Source organism: Blennius ocellaris (genome assembly GCF_963422515.1).
Source record: "Blennius ocellaris genome assembly, chromosome: 10".
Classification (NCBI taxonomy): domain Eukaryota; kingdom Metazoa; phylum Chordata; class Actinopteri; order Blenniiformes; family Blenniidae; genus Blennius; species Blennius ocellaris.
Window position 1 is genome coordinate 5,358,659 of NC_137659.1, and position 24,387 is coordinate 5,383,045.

General features: G+C 39.7%; 1 protein-coding gene across 1 annotated transcript in view; it reads left to right on the forward strand.

The window, feature by feature from the left end:
* Window positions 1-18,603, forward strand: part of cntnap3 (contactin associated protein family member 3) — a gene marked incomplete at both ends in the record, with an annotated part of 72,311 nt that extends 53,708 nt beyond the window's left edge. The window contains 7 exons of the mRNA XM_080502972.1: window positions 2,196-2,435; window positions 5,140-5,364; window positions 7,436-7,569; window positions 10,651-10,738; window positions 15,837-16,055; window positions 17,146-17,217; window positions 18,407-18,603. Coding sequence (XP_080359098.1) covers window positions 2,196-2,435; window positions 5,140-5,364; window positions 7,436-7,569; window positions 10,651-10,738; window positions 15,837-16,055; window positions 17,146-17,217; window positions 18,407-18,603 — 1,175 coding nt within the window. The remainder of the gene's footprint in view (window positions 1-2,195; window positions 2,436-5,139; window positions 5,365-7,435; window positions 7,570-10,650; window positions 10,739-15,836; window positions 16,056-17,145; window positions 17,218-18,406) is intronic.
* Between the last annotated feature and the right edge of the window lie 5,784 nt (window positions 18,604-24,387).

Genomic DNA, 24,387 nt, shown 5'->3' on the forward strand with positions numbered 1-24,387 from the left:
CAGTGGTTAGAGTCTCACTTAACAGCATGAATGTTGTAGGTTCAAATCCAGCCCAGGGCCATTCTGCCTTTGCAGTTTTCAGACTGTTGTGTAAAAGTGAAGCTTTTCTGAAATGAAAACACAAAAATTATGCATTTTTGCTTGAAATAAAACTTTAAAGTGACTCGAGAATAGATCATTTAATGAATGACCACGCTGATGACAGTTTTGTCGTAAACGAGCAAAGAGGAATCAGATTTCATGGCAATCAAAAGTTAACATTTGAAAACCAACTAACTCAAACATTGGGCAATCATTTTAAGGAAATATTAGTCTTTTACTTATTCTCCAGACCCAGTCTCTTTTAGCTAATTTTAACTGTGCATTGTTCAGATATTTTTTTTTTTAAACCTTTGTTTCTTTGTGAAGAAAGAAGCTGTTCCAGAGTTTTTGACCGAAACCTCAATCTCTTTTCTCCATTTTCTGAGCCTGCAGGTTGGCTTTCTTTGTATTTTAAGACTTAGATGAATGCTTTGATCTCCATTTCACTAATTGTTTTTCATTCGCTCCCCTATGGTTTGTACGCTTCAATTACAGCGGGCGCTCGCACCAGGATCTCACGCGGGGAGACTGCGATCGTCTCGTTAGTACTGAAGTTACACACGCGAGAGTAAAATTCTCACTGATCTCAAAAGATCTCCGTGATGAACCTTCGGTCAGAGGGGGAGTTTGTTCGCATTTGGCTTTTTTGATCTTTACTTTGATCTTGACTCCAAAAATTCTTCATTATGTTTTTATTTTAAATGACCCCACAGCCTTGGATATACGTCCTGCCAGGACTTGTTCTGTTTTAACTGAAAATGTAAGTCAGAGGTAAGGTGAGCCATATATATTTATATATATATATATATATATATATATACCAAGAAAATAAGACACACTCAGCAAATCACATACTCATTAATTCCAATGGAGCTTCAATGCAAAATGCTTGCTCATCATTTGGAGCAACTTGAGGTTTGGTGTCCTGCCTGAGGATAGTTTGGCTCACAGGAATTGATTACAATGTAAATAATCCACAGCTTTTGTAATGAAGGAACATTTTAAACAATCTCTAAAGGTAGAATTAAATTCTCCAACATGTTTTTCACAGTTTTATACCCAGTTCTTTGCAAAAGATTTCATCATCCCTGGTGTTTGTAGTAGGTTCCAACAAGATATGGTTTTATAGCTGTGGAGGTGAGTCCCACTGGGCGGCCGTCATAAGCACCTATTATGTTTTCTCCAAGGATTTTTCGATAATATTCTGTTTCCTAATTAGTATCTCCATTATGTCGTTCTGAAAATCCTTCCACAAATAAATACCTCAGCACTATCGCCCGCCTCGTTCAGTCATTTCCAGTTTTTGAGCCTTTTAGAGGAATCGAATGGAGCTCTTGATTTATTGGTGTGAAAAGCTCTCGCTGCTGAACAGCGGGACATTGTCAGCATTGAACACGCAGAGCTGCCTTGGATCAACTGCGAGGACAGTGTCAGGCCGGCGTCTCTGCAGAAACGTGACTGGGCCAACATATAAAAGAGACGCGCGCGTGCAGAGGCGGACATGCATTTATCATATTCTTCAACTGTCTGCAAGATCACTAGGCTGTGCAGCGAGCATGAAAATGATCTACAAGAGGTGCATGAGCAAGAAAAACCATTGCATATATGAAATAAAGTCTGCCCTGGTGCTCTCAACAAACAAACACATGACCGAGCACTTACTCCTCGAGACTGCTGGCACCGAGTTAGCCTTTTAGCAGCTGATTCAGTGCTGCATAAACTGCTTTAAAGACATCTGATGAGAGTTATATCCCCAAGCCAGCCTTCCATCTGTAGTTTGTTGCCTTTCTGCGCTTTCATGGTTGTGTCCCCTCAAAAGACGAGAGCTGACAGTTCAGAGCTGTTGGGGGAGCCGAGACGACATGCGGATCTGTTGCAGATGACAGGAGCGGGGAGTGAAATGAAAAAGCAGACAGAAAGAAAACATACGGGCTTGTCAACATCATAGAAATAAAAGAAAGGCTGCGACACAGAAGGCAGACAGGATGAGGCATGTGGCCTCTTTGTTCTCACAGGGCTGCAGCGCTTTGCTGCAGATATTAGGAGTACAACACTTTACCCACCAGAGACGACACCTTCAAGAGAAATAATCGACCGTCTTTCTTTGTCTCTAGGAGGGACGGCGTCCAGGCAGAAGGGCTTTCGGGGATGTATCCGCTCCCTGCAGCTGAACGGCATCACTCTGGACCTGGAGGAGAGGGCGAGGATCACACCCGGAGTGAGACCCGGCTGTCCGGGTCACTGCAGCAGCTACGGGTCGCTCTGTCAGAACCAGGGCCGATGCACGGAGAGGGAGAACGGCTTCCACTGTGACTGCAGCATGTCGGCGTACTCCGGTGTCTTCTGTCAGACAGGTACACACTTAGAGTTGACGGCGTCGAGTGGAATAGAGTGTGTTTGTCACCTATCAGAGGGAAGTGTTGAGTCAACACTAGTCACAGCGAGAGAACAGTACAGGAAAGCTTCGTGTTACTTGATAACATTTTGAAAATGATGTCTGTTTCGATGGAAATGACAGAAACACTGAAAACAATAACGATAGTTAGGATGCAGGGCCAGTTGCTCGTTGACACTGTTGGTTGTTTGTGTGATGACGCAAGAGAGAACAATACGCTATAAACATTAACAATGGGAGTGCATGGGCGTTCATATAGACAGACAATGAAGTCGGATTGTCATTACGGTGACTGTCAACTATAAAACTACCAAGTCCCAGGACAACATGGACTGGGAGTCATGATACTCCATCTACTGTCCATCTACTCGCTCATGTGCAGAAGAACTATTTGCTACTGCGTGTGCATGCGCAGTGGGGCAATTTGCAAGATGACCCTCTCCAACAAGATGATCACATCTACTCTATTTAGATTTCATTATACATTCATTCAAAATGACATCTTGCATCATCCGATATAACTTTACATTCCACCAATGAAGTTGTCATTGTCTTCATAACATTGACAATGTTGGAAAAGCTTGCACTACCGTACTTCCCTTCCATTTGAGACTTTCTTTTATGATTTTTTTTAATCAATTAATATTAACATAGAGTCATAAGTGTCTTTAAAAAAAAATCCAGGAGCAGGATTTTTTTTCAACAGTCAATTTACTTTAAATTTTAATTTGTTGATTCCTTCTTCGGGTGGTTGGAGGGGTATACATGAAAACCCTTCACCACCCGTGTCGCAAAGAACAGAAAAAATGGAAATGTATAAAGTAAAAGATGGACATGACAGCCCGGCCAGCGTAACAATGGCTCCTCCTGCCTTGACCTCTCTGCAGGAAACCCGTGTTGCCACATTGCGACGTGTAGCTCAGCATCTCATTATGCCTCCAGCCCCTGCCCTTGGCTTCACACTTGCTTGTGGAGTGGCCCATATATCCCACCACACCAGACAAGGTTGAAGCTGTTGATAGGAGGAGAATAAAAGAATCCAATCAGGGAATTGTCTAAGTGCCGTCCTTCAGTCTGAGCACCAACCCTGCATTTATGTCTGCATCTGTGTGAAGATGAAGCGTTATCACTCACCTCAAGCGCACGGTCCTATTTTACATATTGGGATGGATCAAAATTATCATAACACCAAAAAAAAAAAAAATTGAGATTCGAATCAGAGAACGTGTTGTTATGAAGTTTTAAAAGTGGGTGTTTAAAGATTAGCAGCCAATATTGTTTCACAGAACCTTTGTCTGCACTTAACACTCATTAAAAACTACTTAGCTACCAAAAGACATCAAAGGTCTCGCACTACAAGTGTCTGTCTGATGTGCTGCAGACTCGAAAGCTTGTTTGATGTTCAGGTCACTGCTTTCAACAATGCGTCATCGCTCTCAACTTCACGCCGGGTTTCAGCAGCTCTTCCCGCCAGCGGCTGGTATTTACAGTACGTCGAAGCAGGCTGAAGCGGCGAGCGGACGTTTTTAATTGCTCCTGTGCTTTTTTTTTTTTTTTTTTTTTAAACGCAGCACAGATACGGCGAAAGGGGGAATGCTGAACATTGTTTTCTGGTGTTGATTTCCGGAGAACAGCGCCGTGTTGTAGTGCAATCTAATTAGGCCATGTAAAATTATTTAGAGGCTGCAATTTTCTTCTCAAGCTAAAATTATCTTGATCATAATAAGCCGTGCAAGCTAATATGAGAACATGAAATGTACTCTACTATGGAAGCAATTACAATAACAGTTATTCTCCAAGAAGGGAGGAAAAAGTGATTCTGTGGAAGTAATGAAATATGATGTTTATGCAGGAAAATAAGTCCATTTCATGTAATATTGTTGCATAAGACTGTTCCAATCTTTTTCAATCCAGTGTCAGAAGCTGTGTTTTACATTCTGCTTTAACAAAGGTTAGAATGATCTGTAGAGATCGTCAAAGAGGTTGAAATAAACCCGTAGGATAATTTTTGGGGCCACATGAGGTTGGGATTGATGTTTTGAGGTGATAAAGTTTGTTGCACTTTGGCTGTTCTTTTATGATACAATGGCGCTCGGAGCCACTGAGAACACAACTTCATACAAATGTCCGTGTGCTCCCATTGGTAATGTTTATCACGAATTGTTGTCTTTGTGCATGTGTGTGGTTTTATTACAGAAAGAAACAACAGCACCCACGAGTGGCTTGTCATGCTAAATCATTTTCAGCGTTCCTGCTGTTCCTGTGTTCCTCTGTTCCTGGATAGCGTTTTCAAAACTTTGTTGTTTAAATGGAAAAACGGTGCACTTTCACTTGGAATGTTGTGTAAACTATGATTAATTTTTTTTAAGTTGGTCATCTGCATGGAATATTTCTCTCACACCAAATCAAAAACTGCACACAAAAAATACAGCATCAATATTTTATATAAGCTACTGGTTTTGAATCTCAATAATTCTAATAATTAAAATGTAAAATATCTAAAAACCAGATTTAACTGTGATTGTGACTCAACATGTTAGTTTATGCTTGATTGTTATTTTCCTATAATATTCCCTCTAAGAGAAAAACTAAGAGAAAGAGAAATTCTATATAAATCAAACTCCATCCAGTCACTCCAAAAGTGCTGCTCTCTCCCCCTCCAGAGGTGTCGGCCATCTTCAAGTCTGGAACGTCGGTCAGCTACACCTTCAAGGAGCCATACGAGCTGAGCAGGAACAGCAGCGCCCTGCCGTCCTCCATCTACTCCGACGTGACGCTGAGAGGAGAGAACATCTCGTTGAGCTTCAGGACCAACCAGAGTCCGGCTCTGCTGCTCTACGTGGGCTCGTACTACCGAGAGTATCTGGCCCTGCTCATCAACAAGCACGGTGAGGGTTTTGACTAAATAGTTATATTGGATTTTTTTTTCTTTGCTTTCTGGCTGGAAGATTTCCCCAAAAATTTACAATACATTTTTTTTTTCCTCTGCTTCCACTAACTATGGTACGGCTCTGCAACCTTTATGACCAAAAGAGACGTTTTGTGACATTCCACAAAAATCATATTTACACACATTTAACCTTTTAAAAGGAGTCAAATACAGCTTATCAAGCTCCACACATATTCGTAGATCTTATTTTTAATTTATGATGTTTCAAACACAATTTAGCATCAATTTTTCATTTTAAACAAGTTCCTTTTTTTTCCATCTGGTTTTATGTCTGATTTTGTTAGTTTGATCCTTTTACAACATTTTTTTAGGGAAATCTGACATTTGTTTTAACCTTTTGTGCTCTTTTAAAAAAAAAAATGCAAATAACATGAAATAATTTTTTTTCTTTTGGAAATTCTGGTCATTTTAAGTTTTTTTTGTTTTGTTTTCTTTCATTTCTTGTGGTTTTACTTTTTTCCTCCCTACTTTCCTCGTGCCATATTTCAGCCCGGAGATAAGAGTCCTTTTGAAAATGTTTATTTTGGGTATAATAACCTGCAAGCTTCAGGGAGCCGCTACAGAGGAGTTGCAGACCTCTGAACTAAGGGAACTATAACTTTCAATATGTGGCAGATGTTTAATATCATTGAGTGCTTTTGAATGTACTGAGGAGGTTGTCACAATGGTGTATCTTGTAATTGCAAAAGTAGTTACACCTCAATACACGATTGGGCTAAGATTTATGGTTTGGAGAAGGATATGGGCCAAGTCTTGACTAAATCTCAACGAGATTTATTAATATTGCCAATCTTCCCTCCGGTCCACCATGACCCTGAACTTGGGTCTTCATGTTTTCACTCTCATTTTGCATGATTTTCTTTCGCAGGATGTTTCTCAACCGCTTTCTTTTATTTTCAATTACTTTGTCCTCCTGTCATCTCATCCCAGCTCTCCTCCCCTTTTCCTCTCATTCCATCTCTGTGGTCATCTTCTCTTGGTATCGACCTCGCCTCCTCCTCGTCCTCCTCCTCAGAATCTGTCAGATCTTTCCTCGCTCTGGATTCACCCCGTCAGACTCTACTGCCTTTTAATCTGTCCAGCCCTGCCGGCTCTTTTGTTTTTGTCTCGGGTTAAAGAAAGTTGTTGGCTGGTCTTATCACCGAGGCCTGATGAGCGATGCTGCAGGAATAAGAATGTTGTGGGCTGCAGGTCATTGCAAAGCTTGAAAACTCACGGAAATTTGAGGGAGTCTAATAATGCTGCTTTTAAGATTCGCAGCAGGAACACATTGAATGCAGAATTACGTTTTCAAGCATCCAGAGGTCTAATAAAATTGGCACTTTGCTGCTAGATTAGCTGTAAATTGATTCTTTTCTTCCCGGTGTTAATGACTCAGACAAGGCTGATGGACAGGAGGGCATTAAGGGTTTGCATTGCCCGTGGAGTCGTCAGGTAAATGCTATTTAACTGAAGTGTCCATTAAGATCCTCGAGAGCCGTTTCTTGTTTTAGTCTTTGTTTTTCCCTCTTCTGCAGTAAAAAACCTTTTCAAGCTCGAATTCTCCACCAATCACTCACAGCTTGTATTGTTTAAACAACAATATTTATCCCTTTCCAGTTTATACACCTTTATAATAGGAGGAACAACGCATATCTTGAATCATAACTGTGATTTGTGCCTTGTGGGATTAATTATAATTGAAAATTAATGTAATGTATGCATTTGAAGGACGACATTTCTTATCCTTTTTTATAATCTTAAAAACTTGAAGAAATAATGGTGCTCTCATTAAATCTTCCTCTAATGCTCGGGAATATTAGGAAATTTAATTAGATTTTGAGTTCTGTTATTGATAGGGAATTACCTCCTAATCCTCTTAGCGTGGCAAGCTTTATTAACTCACACCCTCATCTTTCTGATCCGTCACCGAGGTGAACAAAACAAGACCTGGATGTTTTTATCAGGAGAACTTTAAATTGAGAAGGGGGGGTGGACTAAAACTTTTGTCTGTGTGTTTGTGTGTGAAGATAAGCTGGAGGTGAGATACAAGCTGGACAGCAGCAGGGAGGCTGAGGTGTTGAGGAGCCGAGCCAGGAGTCTGGCGAATGGGCAGCTGCACACCGTCAGCATCAGGAGGCGTTCAGCCTCCGTGTCCGTGCAGGTACGACAGCACCAACACACCACATATTCATGGAGTTTAATGCATAATAGTGTCTAAAGGGGGGGGGGCAAGGAAGGTGGGCAGTGTGTATTTGAAGACAGCTGTTTATTTCTCAACAATTTCCAAGCAACAGACTTTGATTGCAGTTTTATTTTCTCCGGCTTTAGAAGAGATACTCGCTGAGCCCCTCGCCATTCACCATATTAAAGCAACGCCACCCGCTTCCTGCATTAGCATGTCTGCTGAAACGTCTTTATCGAACACCTGCAACCTCAGTGGGACTCAAACTCTTTAACTATAGCAGGGGTGACAAAAATAAGGCCCGTGGGCCAAAACTGGCCCACAAGAGGCCCCAATCTGTCCAAACCACCAAGACAATTGCAAACATTTTGATGAAAACTGATTTTTTTAAATCTATTCAACTACCTGCCTCAAACCCATGTTGTCAGGGGGAGTTTGTAAAAACATTCATAGTGTAACAGGAGAAGTTGTTTTTTGACATTTCAGTGTATTTTGCAGCAGAAAGTTTAATTGAAATTGGATTTATGTTGAGATTGTACTTATTGTCAGTGGCAATTGTGGAAATATAGACATGTTCATTACGTATACTCTGCGCCACAACAAAGAAAAACAATAAAGTTTAAATTGAAAGGTTATTATGGGTCTGTGTTACCTGTCCGGCCACTGAAGATGAAATGGGAAGCCTTTGTTATCATACAATGTATAATGAAATTGGAATGCTGCTCCTCATGCAGAGCAAATAAATATATTTAACAAGTATAAATAGTGCAATATAAGAAAGAATAGTTCAATACAGTAAAAGGTTCACAGATGAAGGTTTAGGGAGCACTGATGTCAGGTACCACAGAACATATTGGTTATCCTCCTCCGGAGCAGCGTCGCGTTCCAGCAGGAGGAATTCATATAAGAAGGATTATGAGCAACCTTTTGAGGTTTGATCACTCATAATTGTCAAAAATGCTCACTTGTCATGGTGTCATATAGCTGAAGATGTATGCCCTCCGATACATTTCCATTCTTAAAAACAATGGACATATTTTAATTTGATCCCACCTGAGAGTTTGATGATTGTTGATTATATAAAAGCTGCAGGTTTAAAAGCTTGAGCCTATATTTCTTCTGTATTTGGACTGAATAGATTTGAAATGATTTGTGAGGTAATGAGTGGACGGTTGACACATGTTTGGATCAGTCGTGTCTCTGTTCTTCTCGAGAGTCGTGATAAATCCCCGGTCATCTACCGGGAGCAGAGCTACGGCCGGCTGGCAGCGACTCCAAGCAGCTCCGCATGATATATGAAGCATCTTAATCTGGATCTTCCAAATCTCTTATCTTGTTAACAACAGGCTCAAATGATATACGAGGTGAACTTAATCAAACCTGGAGCAAACGGCCCGAATGTCCATATAATTATCAGAGATGAAATACAAGGTGACCTCGTCGCTGTGTGCTGAGGTTCTGGTGAAATATGAGGCTCGTCCCATTCTGCCGGTTTCCATCACCTTGACTCATGATGTTGTTAACACAACGCTCCGGGGACAGCAGGGCCAACTTGGAGAAGAGTTTGGCTGGACTGTTTCCAGACAGTCTCACCAGTGGCCACGATCACAGCCTTTCCCCTCAGCGGATGTCCGGTTGAAAAATGACTCGTTGCAGCTTAAATCGCTCCGGGCGACTCGCACGCCGTGTCCTCCATTTGTGTGTCGCTGTCAGAGAGGTCAGTGGCAAATCTTTGAGTTCTGTTCTCTAAATAAACCTGATTAGCACCTTAAAATAGGACATCAGAGAGTGGGAAAATAAGGTTGTTTTTTTTTTTTCAATCTCTATTGTCTTTCCTCACAGCACATCAAGGGAAATAATACAATCCAATACAAAACAAAATCTATTTCCTTTCTTCTTGTGTAATGAAGTGCAGCAGTCCTTCCATTAGCAGACTGTAATTAAAAAAAAAATCTATAAAAAAATCTGAGATAACGTACAGCAAATTGTTATCCAAGCAGTAAACATGACATTTACAATGAGCAAAATGCACAAGAAAAACATGACGACACAATATATGTTCAATTGCTGCCTAATGTAGAATAATGTCACTTCTTTGGAAGAATCCAGAAGATCTCATTCTAAATCGAAGTGCAACACCAAGTAGAACTACTTCTTACACAGTATTACCTTCAGAAGAATATGAACAAGTTCTTAGCCGCAGGCAACGCTTTGAGCTAAGATCCTGCGTGAAACAAGCTGCAATGTGTGCTCATGCAAACAGATTACTCTTGGATTTGCTTGTGTTTGTTTTAATAAGACCATATTTCATGGAAACAGCGGTATTAAATTGACTGTTTTATGTGCATTCGGCCTTGTTTACACATGAGAGATTCTCTGGAAGCTGCCACGTGTGGTTGTTTGCCTGCGTCACTAGTGTGGAGTGATTGGATGGAGTTGAGCGCAAAATGTGATGTAATATCATGTACTGAAGGAAATCACACAGATTTACAACGAATCAATAACATATTAGGCTCCATAAATTGACTATTTTATAAATTTGTAGAAGAAAAGTTGCACAAAAACCTTGAACTTTCTTCTGCTCCTCAAACCACAAAAACACTTAAAATCTGTTCTGAAAACCGGTTCAGTCATCTATGGGTTTTTGCTGTTAAATAGCATTTAAATGTTCCATATGAGCTTGACACTGTTGACTGTGACTCGCGTCCCTCTTCACAGCCACATGATGAGGCTCTCTGTTGAGAAGCCCTCATTAAAATAATCTCCAGTGGAGAATTTCACCCTGAACAACTGAATGGGTTTTTTTTTTTTCCTTGAAAGTAAATTCCCTCATCTCACACTGAGAAGAAACATAAAGGGGAAGCTGAACAGTGACAAAAACAAGTCTTGCGGAGCTGAATTGAGATCACCACAGTTTGTGACACAGAGAAAATAATGAGAGACTTAAAAGTGAAAGTCACAGAGTCATTTTCAAGTTAGAAAAAAAAGCGGCATATTGATGGCAGTTAGTCTGTAAATGAAGCAAATAGGGATAACCTATTGCATAAATGTGTTTTCTAGATTGACCAAAACGCCACCGAACAGTTCAACCTGACGTCTGACGGGGAATTCAACGCCATCAAGGCTCTGGTGCTGGGCAGAGTGCACGGTAAGTGAAGAGACTGTGAAAGCCACAGAGAGACTCAGACTAACACTGATTTAATCAACAGCTCAGAGATGTCTGGACTCGTCTGACGCTCAGCGTGGGCTGTTTCGCTCTTTTTTTCCTAGTAGAAAACGACAGATAAATTATGTAGTCAAAGCTATTAAGCACTGAAATATATTTAAATAAAAATCCTGAGTGCTTAATAATGCTGTGAACTTTCAAATATGGAAGTTTTCATAAAGCTCCTGAACAGTACTGTGAGCATTTATAGAGTTTGTGACTGTTGTTAGAAAAGCGCTTCGATGCTGTCTCCGTGGCAAAGGGGGGGGAAAACGCAACTTTTTGAAAATGCTCAGGTGGAAAGGGGGGGGGGTCATAATAACTTCAAATTTTTGAAAATGGTTCCGTCTTCAGGGAAACCGAGTGAAAATGCAACTTTCTGAAAACGTCCAGATCTCTGTGGACCTTTTTGAAAACCGTCTCTGTGGAAATGGACATTGTTTTCAAAAGATTGTGGTGTGAGTACAAAATGGGGCCATAGTGAGAGAAGGACAACATTTGTGAGACTCAAAGCAGATCAAATTTAAAGTTTGAATTCAGAGAAGGATGTGTTTTAGACTGTCTGAATAGAAGCTTTGTCTCAGTTTGTTCCCTTTAGTACTTCACTGACTCTGAGCAACACCAATGAAACACCTTGAAACAGGCTTGTTAATCAATAGATTTCCCGTGTAGTAGTGTTGTTATCCATAAAACACGTAAATAATAACGTGCCATGTTTCCAGCTACTTCTATTCATTTTACTTGGAGAAGGAGGCTGTTTAGCTTCTGGGTTTTAAGTGATTGTAATCATATGTTGTACAATCTCTGTTCGATTTAACTGAGCTTAATGAAGGATTGTTGTGCTTCCACATCAGTAATACTCCGAGTCGACTCTGCTGCCATTGTTGGATTAAAGCAGACGTTTTGACATTTTTCTCTGATGCTGCCTCTGAGAAAGTCTACAGACCTCACTCCTGAACTCGACAAAACTTTACCCCGGGAACCCACCAAAAGCAGTTTCCCAAAATCAAAAGACTGGATGAAACACCCGCTTGGATCTGCTTTGTTGTCAAACCCATATCTAGAGATGGCTTACTTGTTTAAACTTTCATAACCTGACTGAGACCTTGCATTGCAACATTTTTATTTATCCATTCGCTCCTTTGTGAAACTCATCACCTTCACCTAAGAATCCATTTAACGGATGCTTCATTGCTAAGAGTCACCAACCCCGGGTGTTTCAGTGCCGCGCTTTATCCACTTAACCGTGTGTGGACGGGGACCTGTAAAACTGTCGGAGCGATGACAGTAATTGGCCCCGTCATGACTTATTCATGTTCCCTCTGAGCGGCTCCTTCAGAGTCGAACTCTGATATAAGTTGGGGAATTAAACGCGAGGCTGAGAGGCCGCGGGCTGCAGTCGCACTTCCCGATAAGACAGCCACGGCAAGCGCACAGTCAATTTAACAGGAATCACACTGGTGGCTATTAATAGGACTGCATGAGTCTATATATAACAACTTTCATTGGACGGGTTGACAGTATGTCCAAGTTACATCCGTCAGTCTGTCCTCTATTATCATTTTATGCACTTTTGGGTTTGTTAGGCACTGACGGATACAGATGGAGTCTTCTGTCTGTCTTCTTTGTTCATATATGTAAAATTTGGTAGGTTTTCAAGGAGCTCACGGATGCATAGCATAAATAGTAGTACCCCTGATGACCTTTAGGGGCAGTGTTGTGCAGTGTAGCTCATGTGTGACTGTCAAAAGTCACACATGAGAGCAAAAGTGAAATAAAACAGCGTAACTTGGAAGAGGTGCACATGGATACAAACAGAGCTCCAACATTACCTCACTTGAACATCAGGACGAAGAAACTTAAGATTACGTGCGCAAAGAGTTTAGAAATGTTAGGTATTGTCACAGTTCATATGTTTGTCTGTGATCTGTGATATTTGTTTGCAGAACCCCTAGAAAAGGAACAACTTGATTGGATAATGGTTGACTTGAGCTTGCCTGCAGTCAGTTAAAGCAGTTTTTTGTCTCCAAAGGACAAATTCATTGTATTTAACTTTATTTATGTATTTCATTTAGCATCAGCAATTTTGTTTGATCAAGTTTTCACATCATTAACATTTAAGTTGTTCTGTATTTTTCTGGATTCCCTCTGACACGTGTTCCAAAGTTTTGGATTGTGGCAACAATACTCCCAGAGCTAATTTTAAATACAACAAGGACCAAAAATGCAAATTTTAGCAGTTTTAAATTCCTTGATGTTTGGATTAGAAGCCTGAAACAAACAACATGCACTGCATGTATTGAATAAAAACCAAGCCAATGTAAGGAAAGTTTGAAGACAATGACACATGACGAGTGGCCCATGCATAAATAGGTCTGGATTGGTAAAAGAAGCTTATTTGGACCTTCACACAAACTATGTAAAAGATTAGCACTACTATTGGAGGCCAAGACGTCATTTGGCTTGGGTTTAGCTCAATTATAATTATCTCTTTTTTTTTTTACTCTACTGTTGCCCTACAACACTTTTTCTCAGAGTCGTTGAGTGGAAACCATGAATACATCTTTAAATATTTAAAGTTAGGTTAAATAAAGCAGTATTTTTCTCATTAACCTTCCTTTTCCTCCACTGTGATCACAAATTTTGTGAGCAAACAAGTCAGATAACAAGTGCTTGACCCAACCATGAATGTAATAATCGCCAATAACCTGCAACAATGTGCCCATTTTAGATGTAATAAAGCCAATACCAATAATAAAAGTAATTTTCATTTGATTCCGGATTTCCCAGTGACACCGGAGATATTTTGCTGCTGTTGTTGATTCAGATGTGTAATTGGATCAGTTGTTAGGCCTGACATCAGTCTGAATGAAAGAAATGGAAACAAAAATTAGAATTTATGCTCAACTCATTTTAGTCTCTGTCAATTTACCAATTTAGGAAACTACATCCTGGAACTAACATCTTTAAGTGTGAAATAAAATGGCAGCATGTTGTCACACAGCTCGGTGTTCAGGGTCTTTTAACCCTGTCATGTCAGCATGTGAACCCTCCACCCACCCGTGAATCCGGAGAAGGCGCAGTCGGATCAGGTTCAGAAAAAGCAGCAGGAAAGTAGATTTTCTGTCATTTCCCCAACAACCCCGTCATCCATCAACCCGACTAATGGACCCGGAAGGGATACAAGAGGTGGAGAGAGGTGACGCAGTGGAGAGTGAATCAGCTGAGATGAGAGCCTTCGCTCTGCCCTAATGATTCCTGCTGTTCTCATCAACATGCAGATGTATCCCGTAAAAACCACTGCCGCCTCTCCGTCATCCCGGCAGACATTATTCGCCGGCGGTAATGACGGCTCTCACGGCTGCCGCCGAGCGGCGCAGGTGACTGATGAAGGGAGGAAGTCAATGAAATGAACGGAAAGCGGTGAGAGTGCACATCTGTCTGGCCGGGTGACGGATGCAGGCTGAGAGCAGAATAATTGACAGTTTGTCCACGGTGATGGAGGGGAGGTGGAGCGTCAGTATGTTTGGCTGGATGCTGATGGGCATCATGGATCTTGACTTGGCAGTGTCAGTTTTTTGTTTTGTTTTTTTATTTTTTTGGTCCTGCTGCTCTCAGGAGGGTAAACAAACAACTCCACAACAGGTAAACAGTGTTTTGTCAGCATTATAAGTGACTACCAGGTTAAACCAGGTTTAATCTGGTAGAGAAAATCTATGTTTCTGTGCACAGCTACTCCTTCAGTATCTTCAGGACATTTTGACACATGGGAAGTGTGAACCAGGAACAATTCCACTGAAAGACAAACCACTCAACCAACGCCGCCCACATTATCTTAGCACAAGTTCTGGATGTGTTTTTGTCCTGAGGGGTGAAGCGCTGATGCTGCAATGTTTCTGCAGGATTTATTTATGCAACAGAATCTCAACAGAGGTTGATTGCATGTGGAAACCTATTTTTAAATGAGGCCCAGCAGAGTCGCATATTCAGAATGTGTTGAGAATGTGGCAGGAAAAATAGATAGATAGCTAGATAAATACTTTAATGATCTCCAAGAGAAATTCACACAAAAAATGCATTACTGCTATGTTAGTACCTATAAAAGTACATCAAAAGGTACTACTACTACTAATAAGGTTTCTTTAAACGTATTACTTTTTATTGATCCTAACAGTTGGTGGGCTGCTGTCCTTCGTCCTTCTTCACAACAGCCCGCCTCCACAGTGCCAGTTATTTCTACATAAACAACAACTAACCAAGTTATTTTATCCATCATCAATCTGGCAAAATAAATCCTCTCCAAGTTGTCTGTAAAAATCCTCGATAAAAGAGACACATTTTCCAAATGAGGATTTTCTTTGTTTGAATAACAAGTAAAATTGCTATTACTTAAACACAGATTTACTCACCAGTAACCCAAATGATTGATGACCTACTAAAAGTATGAAACAAACCCTTCTTTCGGCAGTGACATGAGCACTTTTGTTATTTAATACTTTTTTTAAAATTTGTAGTCCAAAAATATACTGGAATGAGGATGGTTAAGACTTCTGATTGAACAAACCTAATTACAAAACAAAGAACTTTTAGAAAAGGATAGCAAAGAACCACACAGGAGAAGTAAATGTGTGGATGTTATGTGATTGTCTTGGGCTTCTCATGTCTTCTCAGTCTTCAGGCACCAGCCAATCAGCAGCCAGAGGATAATCATGTATCATTACAAGACTCATGTTTGATTTCCTTTATTGATTCCCTTCAATAATTGTAAAAATATTACAGAAATCATTGAACTTGGTCTTCAAAAATCATTGTTATCATATATTGAGATACATTTTAATGTCGGTTATATAGAACTTTTGTGTTATCTAAATTTACATTGAATTTGAAAGTACATTTTCTTTATAAAGCACCTTTGTCAGATATAGATCACAAGGTGCTTCATAACACTAAAAACTGAAAAATAACACAGAGATGGGATCTGTTCCATGAATAGATAATATTTTGGGTAACTCTAATCTGGTCGTTTTCTCTGCTTCTACAGATTCTGACGACATGGATCCAGACCTGGCCCGCTTGGCGTCTCTGGGTTTCACCGGCTGTATGTCTGTGGTTCACTTCAACACCATCAGCCCTCTGAAAGCTGCTCTGTTTCACTTGGACAGCAGCCCCGTCTTCATCACCGGACCTTTAGTTCAGTCCAGCTGCGGCTCTGTGGCTTCGGCGAATCCCTACGCAGCGGAGAACACACACCACCTGTCAGGTAACAAATCAAAGCTGACGTGGTGTTGGTTATAGAGGAGGATGGCTACTTTTATCATGGGTTTCATCAAATGACAACATCACTTTTGTCTCCATTTTGAAACCTTAATATTTTTAAAAAGAGGACTCGAATACATATATACTTGAACACATATGAAGTGGCCCTACATGCTTAATACATTGTTAGATGGCAGTTTTTAATTTAATTTTATTTTATTTTATTTTATTTTATTTTATTTTATTTTATTTTATTTTATTTTATTTTATTTTATTTTATTTTATTTTATTTTATTTTATTTTATTTTATTTTATTTTATTTTATTTTATTTTATTTTATTTAAAAAAATATTTAATTTTTGAAACTTCTAGCTATAATAGCTTTAAATAGCTTAGCTAAAATACTTGAAGCTTCTTTAGTTTGTTGCTTCTGACTAAATCTTGAATATCTTGAAGAACAGATAAAAACAAGTTGCTTTCTATACTTCTTTCCTTTAATACACCAGTAGTTCACACTGTCCTTTTTTTGTAAATGTCTTTTATTCCCACAATAATATAACATTTCTAAACTGAAGTGGAGTTCCAGATAGGAAAACTCAAGAAAAGATTGAATGATATTTAGTGCTTACAACAAACCTTAACTCTTGTAGCAACACTGTAATTAAAAGTTTAGCATTACTAAAAGTTTAATTTTGGCTGAAAATGTCAAAAAAAATAAACAGCAGATTTCTGCTACTTTCTGTGTAAACTGGATAAAAGCTGATTGTTTTCAGCTCAAAAACGCTTCATTTATCACTTGAAGAGCTTTCCCTGTTTTTTGGGGGAGACTAATGACAGCGTGATCGATGCTTTAATTAATTTGGAATGTATTAGAGATTCCTTTGGGGTTTTCATCCTTCCAGTTTGTTTATTTAATTTTCAGAGCTGATGTTGTTTCCTCTGTGTGAATGATATTCTCCTCTGCTTTCTCTTCTCGATTCTATGATTTAATCCAAATTTCTGGACATGATTTTGTCTTTCTCTCTTTTCTGCCCATTCGGTTTGTATTTTGCTCCTTTCTTTTCCTCCCCGTTCCTCCCTTCTCTCTGCTCTAGACCAGTCTGGTTCAGTGGGTTCAGGTCAACCTTTAGTCAATGCCATCCGGACCGACTCGGCTCTGATCGGAGGTATAAACTGTCATCTTTGTTCCACCTTGTCCTTACCTGTCTTTTAGATTATTATGTCTGGGACGTTTCATAACTGAATTAATTTGTTTGGTGCTTCTTAAAAAAAAAAAAAGTGTTTACTTGATGTTGAACTTCAAGAAAGCGTAACATTGACGTGCCAGGCTGGCAGCCGTGTAAAACTCATTTAAAACTTGGTCGCTCTGCCAGCGCAGATTGATTCACAGTGAAGACTGAAAAGGTTCAATCCATAATTGTGTAGATAGAAAAGGTGAGGTCTGAATAAAAGTCATTTCAGGCTGTCCTGTGTACAAAGGCCAACTCTCCTAATTAAACCCACGCAGGAATGATTTCCTGATGATTTTCTTTCTTTTTTTTTTTTTTTTGCTGTTATCTTGGGGGGGGGGGAGCAGTCACTTTATAATGTTGCTCAAATTGATTTCTGAAAGATTTCATGTGTTAAATCAAATGAAACCTTCTCATGTATTCCCAACACTCACAACGGAGCAGAAGAGCTTGTTTGATTTGGACGATTGAAAATGATGTTTGACGTCCTTGAAAGTTAAATTAGTAGGATAATCAAAATATTAGGACGTAAAATTAGGGGCAGATAGTCAGCTCAGGTTTTATAGTTTACCAGTGGCAGCTGGCCAATAGAGAGGCCTGGTGTTCAGTAGCAGTTTCACCAAATACTGATTAATATGAGTGAATTACATTAAATTAAACCAATCAGTGTTGTTTCATGCCCATGGTTTGGGGCAATTTTTAAAAGTCAGTTCCGGTTTGTTCTCGCATGTTTCCACAAGATGCAGTGATACAACTCTTCTAATTTACCCATTTGAAAGGAGAGATTTGCCTGAAAAGCTTCAGGTTATGTTCAACTTGTTTTCAAAGGAAATAATCAAGCATCTGTTTATTTGCTTACAAGTGTGTTAATAAGAGTGTCTTAATAAGTGCTCTCTAGTTACTAGCTGTATATCATTCAATAATTCTCACCACTAGGGGGCTCTCTCAATGTAAAACAGACAAGATTGGCAACACTTACAGTGCTTCTTGCAATGTGCTTAGAAATGCACTGTTTTTAAATTGCTCATATTATCCAGCTTTTCAACACTTTCACATGGTCCCATTGGTCCAAAATGGACACAGGAGTTTACCTATTGGGAGTGTTGAAATCCCTTCTCCCTTGCAGGTGTGATAGCCGTGGTCATCTTCGTGATGGTGACCGGCTTGGCGATAACCGCCCGGTTCCTCTACCAGAGGAAGGACACGTACCGAAACCAGGAGGTGAAGAGAGTCAAGCAGGATGACAGCCCGGACTTTCCCTTCAACAACCAGGCGGATTCCCAGAATCTCCCCACTGAAAACCCAAAGGAGTATTTTATTTAACCGACGGCCTCAGGTGGATTTTGGAGGATTTTGGCTCGCCTCGGGACATTGCGGTGTGTTCAGAAGCCGCTTGGATACCTCTCTGGGGGAAGCGGCTCTGCGGCATCAAAGACAAACAGTCCGTACCGTGTTGTCTTTCTGTTGCTTTACTGTAAATTGTGAATATACTGATCCAAACGAGCAACAGTGTCAGACTCTGAGGTGTTCATATTCCTGCTCCAGCAGCTGTAAATACTGTGTAAACACTGATTCAATGTCTTTGTAACAACATCTGGCTAATGTCACTTTGTCATATTGAAATGTTGGAAGTGATGGCCGTATCAGTACTTTTGTTGTGTTCGGGAAGTGAAAAATGTGTCCTCTGGTGTTTGGAGTTCCCCAAGTAAGAGATAGAAATGAAATACACTCGTATCAGGATGAGAATACTTTAAATATTCTTGGAGATTTCCTCACATTTCATCTTCAAATACAAAGGTGTTTTTTTTTTTTTTCTTTTTTCCCCCACTCGATTACCTCTCTCGAAGCTCTAAGTCCTTCACTGAGAATCTAAACAAAAGATGTGGTTTGTGAAGTGATGTGGAGAAGTTTCCCTCGCTGTCGTTAAGAGCCAGAATTAATACGGAATCTGTTCGGGCTCTGACGGAAGAAAGAAGTGAACTTATATTTGTTTCATTGACTTTTATAGTAATCATCATGAGAAGCTCACTTCCTCAAGGACTCTTTGAAACAGACGAGCTGAATTTGATAGGACACCATCAAAAGAGGGAAATAGAACATTACCTGAATTTGAACAACTTTCAAAACATTTGGAATAAGTCCACAGCTCAGAAAATATCTCACATCGATCCAGCTGGGCTTGATATCTCGGTATACAAAGGGGACATTTTGTACCTTTTAAATCTTCTCTTTGAAGCCGAGTTTGTGGGAGCTGTGCTCAGTATTCTGCAGTTATACGGAAATATAATACTTTCAACATTTTTAGATCATGGATTTACTGAATATGAAATGTTAAAAAAAAAGAAAAAACAAAGAATCACAAATGCGTCTCTTAATTCTGCAGCTCCTCTTGACTTTTAAAGAGCATTGGAGAAGAGGGGATTTAATTTATTATTTAGCTCTCAGACCAGACAAAAGCCTCCGTCATTGTTTTTGATAGTTGCAGCATTTCAATGAAAACACATACTCTACAATTAAATGACCAAATACTCATCGTGCACCAAACACCAAAATATGATCTCTACTCATTCTCAGATATACTAAACACACTCTGTGCGACCCAAAAAAATATAGTGATTTCACTAGCGGAAGGTCATACAGGTCAAAACAAAACCTTTGGTGTCTGTTTACATGGCAACGGTATGACTTTTTGAAAAAGGCTCTCAAGGTGGCACTTTTAGAAAACACTCCCAACATCGCTATGGAAACTGGAGGGAAGACAACGCTTTTTGGAAACACAACTTTATATGGTTTTCTGGGTGCCTGCGCATGGTTTCATTACAAAAACCACCAACAGCAACCACTCATCGCTCGACATACTAACTGCATTCTTTCCAGCATTTCTGCCTTTTCTGAAATGAAAAAATCGACACGATTTCACTTGAAACACTGTCGTGTAAACAAGGCCCAAGAAAAATTCTCAAACTTCGTTTGGTTTCACGTTGCATAATTAGAAGCAAATGTGGACTTTTACTTTTGTTTTTCTGTTTAGTTTTTTTTTACTCAAATCAGACTCTTGCATGGATGTTTTGGATGTACGATCCATTCATCCCCTCTTGTTTATGGTAGGCCTGACCATCATTCATGCTTTTATGAACTAACATATTTCACCCGCCTAGTTTTGTTTACCTAAAAAGTCCTTTAAACACAAGTGTCATCAACTTCCTACTTCCAAGTATTGCTGGTCATATGAAGGGCTGCTCGTTACTAACTTACTGAATAATTACAAAAATCACGTTTGTTGTGACCTCGATTTTTAGATTATGTGCTCAAAGTTCTACTCACAGGAGTGTAGTGCTCATGGGCTCCCCCTGCAGGAGATGATGCATGACATGAGTAAAACAAGCTGCTGTTGATTAGGCGGTCAAAAATATGACTCCAGATTTAATAACATTACCTCAAATGTGTTGATAAAGAAATCCGGGTGTGTTTGGTAACGACCATGTTGATCAATATGGAAAAGGAAGAGTTTAGGAGTTGCAAACCAAAAAAATTCTAAGTTTTGTTCTGCTGTGAATCACTGGAATTTGAGTTTGAAGCACATAAGCATCCATCCAGCACACATAAAAAGCCCATTTCTAAAATGTCACTTCAACTTTGATGTAGTTTGAGGTGATGACAGACCCTTCTGAGCCGCTGAATCACTTCACTCTAAGTTTTCCAGAAACTGCACTGTCATCTAAAGCTGGGAAACTCGGCTCAGCAGATATCAAAGTGGGTTGGTCTTATGTAACGTAGCCCGCGCAATTTTTTGGGAGAAAAACCTTAACAAAGAAGCAGTATCTTCCTTAACTAGATATAACACAAGGGGCAAACTTCTTCATTCCAATGGTTCAAACAACTCATACAATTTTAGTTTTAGAAGGCTGATGCAGTGAAGGTGTGTGGAACATGAAGTACAACCAGAACTAACTAGACATTCAGTTTATCCGAAACATAAAGATGGCAAATAATTGCACTTCAGTTTGACGCCATCGTTAACTTTGTATAGCCAGTTTCACATGTATTTCCTCTTTTCTGCTGGGAGCTTCCTCGCTTAAGGTCTCTGAAGCTTTTAACGCTGATAGCGGCCTAGAATCTATAACGCCGTCACTGTCTGCCGCCTCCTTCGCTGCACGCTGAGTCACTTAATGTGTTTCCGAAATGCTAATCCGCTTTGTTCTGACAGGTGAGTTGCTGGAAAGCAGAGAAGAGCTGATGAGACCGAGATAATCTGAGAGACTGCGTGCAACAGACGTGGGTCTAATGAAAACAAGTCCTGATATTAACACTCGAAAATGAGGCAAATCTCCTCCATGTGTTAATCCAGCTCGTGTGTAAAGAGTGGAGGCAGAGGAATTGACGGCAAGCTGTTTATCAACACATGCTGCCATCTCTCTGCGAGACCCCAAAGCACAGATGGGATTTTAATGGCAAAAGTTGCTAAATCTTTAAAGTGCATCCTTAAACTTCTGCTACGCTGCAGTTTTCTCACTGTGGAGTCAAGACAATCCACTCCCATGTCAAGGGGTAAAACTGTATAATTACACAATAAAAAAGTAATGAGAAATAACAAAATCTACTTTGTGAAAGTGTCTTTACCTTGAAAAAAATGTACAATGGGAGTGAAGGAAACTTCTACTAAGTCAACCTAGCGTCTCAGCACATACCGGTAGTCTTTATTTCTGAAGCTCATTCGGGGTTGAAATACGCTTTACTATTAACGATGGAGCCCCTTGCATGGCAAAGACAAGGGCGGATTTGATAAAGCACATTAAAATCACTCAAGCTATTAACAAGATCTGTATAACTACAATTTGCTTTTTGTTTCTAATACGAGGCTAAAATCTTTTCAGCCAAACCAGGTTGGTGGGGGGTCTGGAGCACTCAGTGAAAGTGAAGGCAGGGTACACCCTGGCCAGTTCAAACAGAAACAGAACCATTTAGAGCAGGAGTGTCAAACACGTTTTAGTTCAGGGGTCACAAAGGGGGCAGGATCAGTAAAATAGTGCCATAATGACATTTCAATTTTACGTTTTTATTTGTTTGCGCAGAGTATATGTGATGAAAATATCTATATATTCACAAAACTAAACAATTACTACAAAAAAAAATTACTATAATCTCAATGTAAAATCAAATGCAAAATACAGTGAAATGCCACAAAAAACTAACCCTGACAGGATGGCTTTAAGACGAGGTTGATAGCAACCAGGCCGCTATTTTTCATGGCAGCCTCACCGATGTCTCAGCTCAGGTCTCAGTGTTGTGTCTGCGACTCTTAAGAAATCTGATAAAAACTCAATGTTTTCTTGGAAAATTTTACAATTTGCTTGGTGGTTTAGCCGGAGTGATCATATTAAGAACTCTGAACTCAAAACATACAAACTGAGACTAATATGTGTTTTTGTTTGTTTTGTTTTGGGGTTTTTTATTCACATATAATATAAGATATGTCACATATACTTATTTATGATTTCCAGAGAATGATCAACAGGTCAAAAAAAGGGTTTGTGTTGAACACATTGAAGAAATAAGCTGAACAAGGTCGAGTGTGTATCTGCTGATGTGAGCATTCAGCTCCAGCAAAGACTCACACACTCTGATAGTGGACTCAAAAATAGAATCTCGGTTTTGAAAACGATGGGATTTTTTTTTATAAGCGTGCACAAACGTGATCATCTGAGTTGAGAGAGACGAGGCAAGTGTTGCAAAGAGAAACTTGTGTTTTCAGAAGTTTCAATAGTTTAATGTCCATTTGAAAGAAGTTTTTTTTGTTTTTGTTTTTTTCAATGAGATTTGTAGTTAAGCTGAACCGTTATCAGTGTGGCTATAATAATGTAATGATACATACTATTGGTGACTGGTATAAAACAGTGATGTGAGTTGAGAGTGACATGCCATGAAGAAGAAAAAACTATATATACAGAAGATTTTAACCATACTCTGGTTGTTTGAATACAGAAAAAATTGTTTGATGAAAATAAAAAAAAAATGTTTTTTCAGAGTTTTGTGGGGTTTTTTGTGTTGCTTTGGACGCTTTCAGCCCTTTGTCATTTCCCACGAGAAGTCTTTTTTTTGTTTTGTTTTTTACAGCTTTTCTTATGCAAATTTTCTTTTTCAGTCCAATGTTTAGAGCTTTCATGAAGAATTATCAGAAAGAAGAACAGGAAAAATCCTTTATTGTTGTGAAACCATCATTGTGAGGATTTTCCAGTAATTTTCCGAACAGATTTGATTCTCTGCCTCCATTAAATGCTCAACCATCTGAGGTCAGAATATCATTCAGCTGCGTCGGATTCATTTAAGTCTCCTGGTGCCGGCTGTGATCAGAAGCCAGATATGAAGCTGATCTCTTCAGCTTTGTATTTGACATCAAAGACTTGCCAATGCAGACTCAAAATCATGTGAATCCAAAACTCTGGAAGTGGATATAAATATGGTCTTTCTCATATTTGGTCTCCTGAGTTTACATTACACCCAGTGAGCATTCACAGAACTTCACTTATTCCCCATTTTGATATGTTACAGGCTTTTTCAAAATCGTTTTTTTTTTTCCCAATATTCTACACACAATGATGACAACGTGAAAAAGGATTTATTGAAATATCTACATGTCCATAAGTTCACAGCCTTTGCCATGAAGCTCTAAATTGGTCTCAAGGGCTTCATGTTTCCACTAACCATCCTTGAGACGTTCCACAGCTTCATCAGTGTCCACCTGTGGTAGATCCAGTTGATTGGATGGTTAGAGGCACACCGTCTATATAAGGTCCCACAGTTAACAAAGCATGAAGTCAAAGGAAATGTTTGTAGATCTCTGAGAAGGGATTGGTCTCCAGGCACAAATCTGGGGAAGAAAAGTTTGTTGTGCTTTGAAGGTTTGAATGAGTAGAGTGGCCTCCAGCCTGTGTAAATGAAAGAAGTTCAGAACTACCAGAACTCTTCCTCGAGCTCAGTAATCGGAGAGAACTACCGAGGTTTAGTCCGGGAGGTGACCAAGAAGCTGATGGTCACACTGTCTGAGCTCCAGAGTTCGTCTGTGGAGTGAGGAGCGCCCTCAGATGAACAATCATCTCAATAGCAGCA